The sequence below is a fragment of the Heliangelus exortis genome, chromosome 3, assembly GCF_036169615.1.
Source record: "Heliangelus exortis chromosome 3, bHelExo1.hap1, whole genome shotgun sequence".
NCBI lineage: Eukaryota > Metazoa > Chordata > Aves > Apodiformes > Trochilidae > Heliangelus > Heliangelus exortis.
The window spans coordinates 43,452,835-43,461,949 of NC_092424.1; the positions used below are offsets into that span (position 1 = coordinate 43,452,835).

The 9,115-nt window shown below is 40.9% G+C and overlaps 1 protein-coding gene across 4 annotated transcripts in view; it reads right to left on the bottom strand.

Moving 5' to 3' along the window:
• The window catches only part of VRK2 (VRK serine/threonine kinase 2), a 45,869-nt gene extending 36,997 nt beyond the window's left edge, over nt 1-8,872 (bottom strand). The window contains exons 1-2 of one of the 4 annotated variants that reach the window (XM_071740357.1): nt 8,650-8,871; nt 8,238-8,378 (exon numbers count right to left, since the gene is read on the bottom strand). In XM_071740357.1, the coding sequence (XP_071596458.1) occupies nt 8,238-8,373 (136 nt within the window). In that variant the 5' untranslated portion in view covers nt 8,374-8,378; nt 8,650-8,871. Of the gene's footprint in view, nt 1-8,237; nt 8,424-8,649 lie in introns of those variants that run through there. The other 3 variants (XM_071740359.1, XM_071740360.1, XM_071740358.1) reach the window with 3 other exon arrangements.
• Between the last annotated feature and the right edge of the window lie 243 nt (nt 8,873-9,115).

Sequence of the window (9,115 nt, forward strand, 5' to 3'; positions counted from 1 at the left end):
CAAAATTATGTTTGCAAAGGATATCTTAAAATGGCATAACAAGTGTGAGAGTTCCCAGTTAACAGTGTTTGTCGCTTTTATCAACTAGAGATGCAGAGATTCCTTGCATTTGGGGGGGGAGGGATGTTAATTTATGCACACAATCAAAACAATTGTCTGCATAATTGTTAACTGGGAACACTGGCACAAGATGAAGCTGTGTAGGGGGCTGTGGCTGTTTCCATTTTGTGCCAAGATGAGTCTCACAAAATATTTGCAAAGGGTAAAGGGCAATCTTTTTTCCTGTCTTCCCCTTCATCCCACAATCGCAGCTACCATGCCAGCAAAAACACACAGGAATTTAAAATACACCCTGAAATAAAGCTGTGCACTAAGATTCACATTCTTTGCCCTAATTTTCAAATGTTGTCCCTACACAGCACAGCAAATAACTTACCTCAAATCAACTCACATCCAGAATTACCTAGTTTCACCCAGCCACAGCACTTACGGTCTTATCACCCACTCTAATCATGAATTTCATCCATTTGGTTGCTGAGTGCCACAACCTTAATTAATGTAGCCTTCTAAATGTTAATATGACATGGTAACAAAAGAGTGTTTCTGGATGAACTGCGATTTCCTACAACCACAAAGCACAATTGAATGCAGTCTGACAAAGAAACGTGCCAACTTTATTTGCCAGTTCAAACGTGCTTGTTGTAGTTTTAGCAGTTAATTTGTGGCAGTCACATTTGGAATATGGTAAAATATTTTCAATGGCTCTCACAGAACCAGTTTTGTTGACAAAGTTTACACAGTGGAAAACAAAACAGCAATGATCTGGCAGTTTGAAAAAACATCCCTGCTCCTGTCCTCAGCTGGCGTCTCTGCCACTGTTGGATATTTTGAGGATATATTAGTTTAGGAAACAAAATCATTTTCACAAGTTCTTGGGTTGCTATGATTTTATTTTTGCTTTGCATCATTGGTTAAACAATCCTGAAGAGTAATATCGTTGGCTTACATTTTTTGCAGAAATAAAAACTAAAAAATACCACCCTACACAGGCTACCTATGGAAAAACCCAAAAAATTCTAACCCCATTTAAGCCCAACAAAGAGCTTTTAAAGTCAGTAGCTAACAAATAGGGGTGAGTGCTGCTGAGAGAACGTAACAACAGAAATTTATCCAAGTTGCAGAAATACAGTTACTAAAACCAAAATGCACACAAATAAATAAAAAGTATCAGCTGCTATTTAACACATGTATTTCTTGCATATGGAGGGTACTAAGGAAACCATTTAAAGGAGAACAAAGCACATTCCTTCTCCCTATCTCCACAATATCCAATATTTCCCAAGAACTGAAAAATTCAGTACGTGAAGGGTGTTTACAGACAATTTTTAAAGTAGTCTAAGGAAGATGTGCTGCTCTGCTCTGTTTTGCAGATAACTGCAAATGCCTTCAAGTTAAGAACATCCAGAATTGGTTGAAAATTTCACTACATTTCTTACTCATCTTTTTTCGAAACCTTAATCTTGATTCACTAAAGCCAATGCCAATGTTTGACTTTCAAAGTTAATTACTCTAAGCTAGAATAGGTACGACACATCCTTTAACCCCAGGCAGAAAAGCTATGCATGGTCTGCCTGCTCTTACAGCACTCTCAGACAGGAGTCCAAGCCTCTAATATTTAAAACTTGATGCACAAACCGTTTTCTGGCAAGATTCTGCTCCAGCCCATCTGCTAGTTTGACATGGTGCCCACAAAGAAGATGCTATGCCAGTTTCAGTGGGGTACAGGTGCCAAAGACGGCTGAAGGGAGTGCCTCCATAAGGCAACAGGTGCCCTATCTTTCATCCAAAGCTCTTTCTGTTCCCATAAAACACTGCTCAGAAATAATATCCCCCACCTTAAAAAGAAATAATAATAAAACTTCCTCTCTTGACTTTCTAGTTTTACTTTGCATGCCACAGTCTCAGTCCCCAAGTAGAAGCCTTGCGAGGTGGAGTAATGAAGAGCAAGACAACTGCTCCCAAATCACAAGTTTTTATGAAAAAGAAACCAACAAAAACAAAACAAAAAAACCTAAGAAACCAAATAAACAAACAACCAAAAAACCAAAAAACCCCAAAAAAGCAAAAAAAAAAACGCCCCCAAAAAAGGAAAAAAAAAAATGGAAAAAACCAAAAAACAAAAACCAAAAACCAAACCCAACTAAAGTGTAGTAGTAATGACTTCTGCAGACTTTGTGGCAGGCTTTGGACCACTGTGTGAAAAAGGAGTTATATTTTCCAAGTTAAGACTTCTGGCCTGCAAAGCACCAAAAAAGAAGGGAGAGGAAAGATTCCAGAGTAGCAATCACCAGCAAGAACTCATCAAGACAGGGAATACTTCCTCTTCAACAGATGAAGAGAGCTAATTCTGTACTATGTGGTCACCCCTAAGTAACCATCATGTAGTAAAATCAGGCTAAATTTACAGTTTAGTTTGCCTACAGACAGGGTGAAAAATTAGGTAATCTGCTTGCTCCATCTGTATTTCTACCGGTTAATATTAGCACTAGAAAAAAAGAGCCTTTCCTCAAGTCTTGCTCATCTGCCAATGTAGTTATCTGCACACTAAGATTGTCACCTGCAGGTACAATGAGACCTTTGCTGAAATACATTTTACCATCTGAAGGTCAAGGAAAATCCATTCTTAACCAGAGAGTTTGCTTGCTGGTGCTGCTACAGGGGTTTGCTATTAATAGACTTTTTTTCCCTTGAGTTTATAAAAAAATCATGATCGACATGTATCTCTTAGCATCATTTTTACTACATCTGAATTCATTTGCTGCACTATAGTAAATATTTTCAGTGAAGTTAATTTCAGCAAGTGTTGAAATACTTCATTTCTCTAGAACCAATTCATTAAGCCACCTTCCTAACACAAACCAAGGAATATCCAGTAGGACAATGACAGAATGTGCTTCCACCAACACTTCTCTTCCCTGACACAAGTAAACCTCTACTCCCAGCTATACAAATCAGCCATGGAAATTACTCTTTCTGAAATAGAAACAACCCTTCTTTCATATCTCATCTCGATTTCCAGAACACCAGGCCTCACAATTCCAACAGAGGAGTGTAGTCTGATCCATGTTTAAAAGCAGAAGAAGCCACAGCCACTCCTACATACCTACAACAGCAGCAAAGTTCCCAGTACTGCTGGTAATAAAAGACAATATTCACCTTTTCAGTCACTGTTTACTGCTCAAGCAGATATTCTTTGCCACTTCTTGAAAAATGGAAGGCAAAATATAAAACAGAAAAGGATAGTGTGCACACTGTGGTAACGAATCTTCAAATAGAGCAGAATTATCACTGATTCTAGCTTTCTTTATCACTATGTGCTTTCTTGAGCTTCCCATGTTGTAGCAACACATGCAAAAATAGCAACACAAAAATACCTGCTGCAAAGCCAGGTACAAAACAAGATTTCAAATTAAGTTTCCACTCATCACTTACAAAGTTCCATTATAATATACAAGTAAAATACAATTTAAAACATTTTCAATGTAATAAGTTCTAATGCAAAACACAATAAACTACATGTGTGTATAACTATATGTAAAAAAATTAGTACTTTACAGAACCACACACCTGCAAGTAGCTAGTGCTGCATACAGCAGACTTCACTGTGACAGTAGAATCTTAACAAAACATTGTGTGACCTTTCTGCATTTAAATTTTCAGTCCAAATTGTGCATTAATAGAGTGCTTGCAGCAGGACTAGAGAATGATTTATATGAAGACAGGCGTTAATTACTGACTGTGATCAGGAAGACAAATGGGAGAATGTAAGGCTCCCAGTAGCATCTTCCTCAGCTCTTCCTTAATTTCATAGTGTACTGCCACCGTTATCCACAGGACTCTACAAACTAGCCATGAGACCAGCAATATGTCACTTTCTTCCCCCAATTCTCTCCATGCTGCTTCCTGATATAAAAATGATACCAGTTCTGTCTGAAATGCCTGACAGCAAATCAGCACTAGTAACAAAAATAAAATCAAACTTCTAACATACAACAGTACAGTTAATTCCAGCTTATGATCCATATTGCTCTTGCTACAACAAAAGCAATGTTTGAGAGAAAATCTGCAGATGGCTCCTATTGCTTCTGGCACTACAGAAAGTTTTCCTCTTCAGAAGCACTGGGAGAAACCAGTATTTGTAAGCCTTCCACTACTGGATTTGTTCTGGTTGAGAGATAAATACACAGGAAATCCAAGGGAAGGAACAAGTCAACAAAGAAACAGATGAGATGGCAGACAGGTAGAGAAAAAATAATTAGGAAACCAGGGAAACTATTTCTGAGGTAGGACAGAATTTGTAGATAGCAATAGCCTTCATATATACAATTAGAAGTTTAGAAGCCCTGCACCTGAAGATATTATTTGCATCCTAGGACTCAGGACCAGTAAATGGCTTTTAGCAGCTTTGATTTAGTGAACAGAACCTTCCACAGAATGCATTCCTTGTAAATATATTTTGCAGAGATACTGTTAAATTTCTCAAGAACTTTGTTACAGATTAATGGAATATGGAGTACCCTCTTTAAAGGCAAATTAAGCTATAACGATGCATATCAAAATATTTACACAGCTACTGTAAAAATACTTATTAAAAGTTATATTAAAAAGATATAGCTGACAATGTTAACCTTCACTTTTAATAAAAAGGATTGAGCTGTTCAGAGCCAGCAGGCAGTCAAATCTGCCTCCGCCTTCCTGTCTTGCCCACCTCTTTACAGTACTTTCTGGGTTAGCTTCTCACTAAAAACTAGTCTGAACAGCACAAAGAAAGAAGATGCCTCTCGGCACTAAGCATCCATATCTTACTTTCCAAGGTGTCATCATCTACTTTACTCCCCTTGACTCTCGATTGTAGGATCAGGAGCAAAAAGAGCTGCTGAATGGCATGCTTTACATAATACAATCACATATCAGAGAAAAAGGGGCTGACTAAACAAGAAAACTTCATCTAGTGTTAACACTTGGGGATAAATCTTGCCCACTTCCTGTTTTAATTGTAGGATGAACTAGAAGAGGAACTAAGCCTTTAGTTTAGTGTGACATGTAACATTTACTACACCTTAAAGAAGAGATTAAAGAAACAAAAAAACCACTACAGAAGTGGCAGCTGTATTCCTTCAGCCATGCTGTCACTTACAAAAATCACACAGAATGGTAATACCAGGGGTCCCAGATTGTATTCTCATTCTCAGCTAATCCACTGACTGCTTTCTACCTCAGTTCAGTGAGAGCCAAACTGCAACAAACACCACAATATATGAAATTACCTCGGTGCTCTGTGTGATCAGGCAGAAAAGTAATCAAATCTGCATGGAACTGACTGAATCCCATGTGCTTTACCACCCGCAAGGTCCAGTGTGATTTGACAGCAACAGTAAATGACAGATCCATACTCTGAGCAATCCGGGAAGACAAAATGTTTTTATCTTATACATTGAAAACTACATCCACTACAACCCTGCTTTCTGTGCTGCGTTCCCAGTTTCCTCAGTCCCCCCCTTGCTGCAGAAGCCTTTGCAAGTTTGCCTTCCTTTCTTTTATCCTTGAACTGCAATATACAGAGACACCTGAATTTCACATCTTAGTTCATGCTAAGGTCTCTTTTGTTATGGTAACATTTCATATGCTCTATGAACAGGATTTCTCAAACATAAACAATTTATGTCTCAAAGGTCATTAATAAGTTACCAGGTATTTCAAAATGAAAAAGAACATAAATATTCTCAGTGCACTAACCTCTAATTCCTCTGTAACTGCAGTTAGTTGAAACACCTACCTTCCCCACAGGTTCAATCTGCAGAGCAGCGAGGTATGTATGAACTGTATGAAACTGAGGAAACCAAACCAGAAACCAGAGGAACCCACCAGATGCACTCCCAACTCCTCACAGCAACATAAGGATTCAAAGCAGTTCCTCCAGACAGCCTCAAACCATGTATCTGTGGAGGCAATTTCATACAGCAGACCATACCAGATCTAGTCCAAAGTAAAGTGACCCCTCAACTTAAACACAGGGTAGGTGTAGGGCCATAGCCATCACTGCTACCATTTACTCATCACTTTCATTACACCACATAACTTGCAAACACACACACAGCCTTAGCTTTCTCCGGGTTTTTCAGTGACCATGTTGACTTTGCAGCAAAGTAGAAGCAGTGGCAACTGAAATCTTTTTGCTTCATTTACACAGGTATTCAGTTTAACAAACTATACCTTCCTTTTCATTCTAAAAACCAATGTATGCCTTCCCACCCCACCACCCAAAAGTTTCTGCACTCAAACCTGACGTCTAGATTCAACCTAACTCCAGATGCAACAAGTAAAATTGTCAACTCTCCTATACTTTATAGCCACACCAATAGCTGGAAGAACAATACAACCGGGCAAGCACTCTAGAGAAGAAACATCTGACTATATATATGGGACTATCAAAACATAAAATAAAATACAAATCTTCTGATATCATTCAATTTTTTTTATTCATTCTTTGTGATTAACCATAATGGACGTGAGAAGAAAAGAAAGTGAGAAAACTTCAGTGCAATATAAAATGATCCTCAGCAGCTGAAAGCAGACAATCACCATGAGATAGCCAGATAGATGTAACAAAGATCACAGTAAATCTGTCACCAGAGACCAGTGGCACACAAGTGCCACATTTATGACTGGAAAGAGCAAACATGCTAACCCTTGTATAGAAAACACACACCTTTTCTCTCTGCAGTAGGTGCCTGATGCTACAATTTGACACTAAGGGCCAGCTCTGTAATCTCCATGAAACCACAGTGAATCTAGCCCAGCTCAGCATATTGGAAATAAATCCCCACATGCAGAACATCTTATAGCTACTAAACACAAAAAAACTGAAAAGGCACCTGACATATAATGCCTGTTCTAATAAACATTTATCTCATTATAAAGATCTGGAAATCATACTAAGCAGAAAGCTCATGCTGCATAACAGCATATTAATATCTTTTTCTGACAAATCACTCAATATGAAGGAAACATCATTAAGAGATTAAAAAGCAAGCAAACAAACAAATCACCAAAAAAACAAAAAAAATCACCAAAACCCACAACAAAATTCAAACAAAATGCTACACAAGACTAGAAAATTATCAAACTGTATTTTCATGGCAGAAAAAACACAAAAAGGACAAGCTTAAAAAAATCAAGGTATAGCTGATCTATGCATTAGGGAATATATATTATACTATGTTATATTATACAAGTTATGTATACAAGTGACTTGCCTATCACATTTTAAAATTTGATACTCCAAATACACAGTTAACTTTAAAGTTTAAAACTTAAAACTTTAAAGGATCATGCTTGGCTCCAATTACGATATATTAAGCTGCTTCTAGATAAATCTTTACTGCTGTCCTAATAGAAGCTCAGTTTAGTCCCTATGAGTTACTGTGGACCAGTCTGCCTGTGTAAGTTTGTGTTGCAAAAAAACCAAAACCAACAAACTCAAAATATAGCCTTGAAAGTAAGATTTGCTCTTTCATAGAGACCAGGATCCAAAATGCTTTACAAGCTCCCTTTTGAAACCATGCATTCCTTACAAAGCACAGACTGAGTGAAATGCAGCAGCTTCTTCTGAAGAAAATACAGAAATATGTCTAGGCTGGAGAAAATCAAGAACAGCATTTCCACCTCTAGTGAAAAATGTTAATTCAGTAGCAACACCCAGCTAACTATTGTTACTGTTACATTTCTCCTATGAAAACTGACTTAGACTCGGCCAGTGGACATTTCCAATAACCAAAAATCTGGAGTGCTCCAGAGCATAAGGCTGGCACAAGCCCAAAGTGACTCGTGAAAGCATCAAAATTACTTTGAAGAGAGAGCATTGACTGGCAGTGTTCTTCAGCAGTCATTGACAGAAGCAGCATCTTACCGACCCTATGCAAACTCCAAAGAAAAGTGCCAGCAAAGAAAAGGAGCCAGCAAACTGGGCTGGTTGGCCTATGGAGAACACGCTGTATCATCTGCAACACTTCTGAACAAGGACACCCCACAGCTGCTGAGAGGCAGAAAACCACAGACCAAGACAGATGACCACCAGCATATAAACAACAGTCAATTTCTTAAACGCATTCTGTCTTACGTAAGAAAGTTACCAATAAATTTACAAGTCACCCTCCTAATTACCACAGGCACTTTACCTAAATAGATCAAGCCAAATCCTCCCTGACCGAGCTGACTGCCCAGCCGCCAGACTTTTCCTTCGGTGTCTTTCAGGATCATGTCTCTCGGAAGAGGAACGGGCAGCTTGCTTCTGCCGCGCCCCTTCGGCGGCATCGCACCTTGACAGGACGGAAACGAAAGAAGTTGACTTTTATCAGAAGAAACAACTCCCGACCTCCTCCCCTTCACAGCCACCGAGCCGGGGCCCAGCTCTCCGCGGCCTCCCCCACCCACCCCAGGGCCTTTCAGCTGCGCGGCAGCCGGGGCAGCTCGCTGGCAGCGGCCTCCCCTCCGACGGCAGATGGGGCGGGAGGGGGAGAGGGAGAAGGGGGGAGGGGGGAGTCAGACAGGCCCGTGCCGGTCTCTTTCTCCCTTTCTCCCCACACCCACCTCCGCAGGCCCCCCGTGGCCTCCCCCCGGCCTCGGCTCCAAACTTCTCAGCCGGGAACTTCCTGCAGGCCGGGCCCGGGCGAGCAGCGCCCACCCGTAACGGCGGCAGGAGGAGGCGGGACGCCGTCTTCCCGCGGCAAGCTCAGGGGCGGGGAAGAGGGGAAATCCAGGCCGGGCTCCCTCAGCCTCCGGGCTCCCTCAGCGAGGCGGGGCGGGGCGGGGCGGGGCGGGGCGGGGCGGGGCCCGGCCCAGCGAGGTCCAGCACCCTCGACCCGCAAACTCGAGGTGCCGCCCGCTCTCGGTAGTGAGGCGGGAGGGGATGGAGGGAGAAATGGCGGCTTTAGGCGGTGCACCGGGCTGCACTTGAGTCCCAGTCACTCCGATTCTCCCTCTTTTTAAAGTGCACTTCGCCAGCAAGGAGTTTACTTTTCTTTTTATTGCACTTAAAGTGCTTTGGTGCAGATAG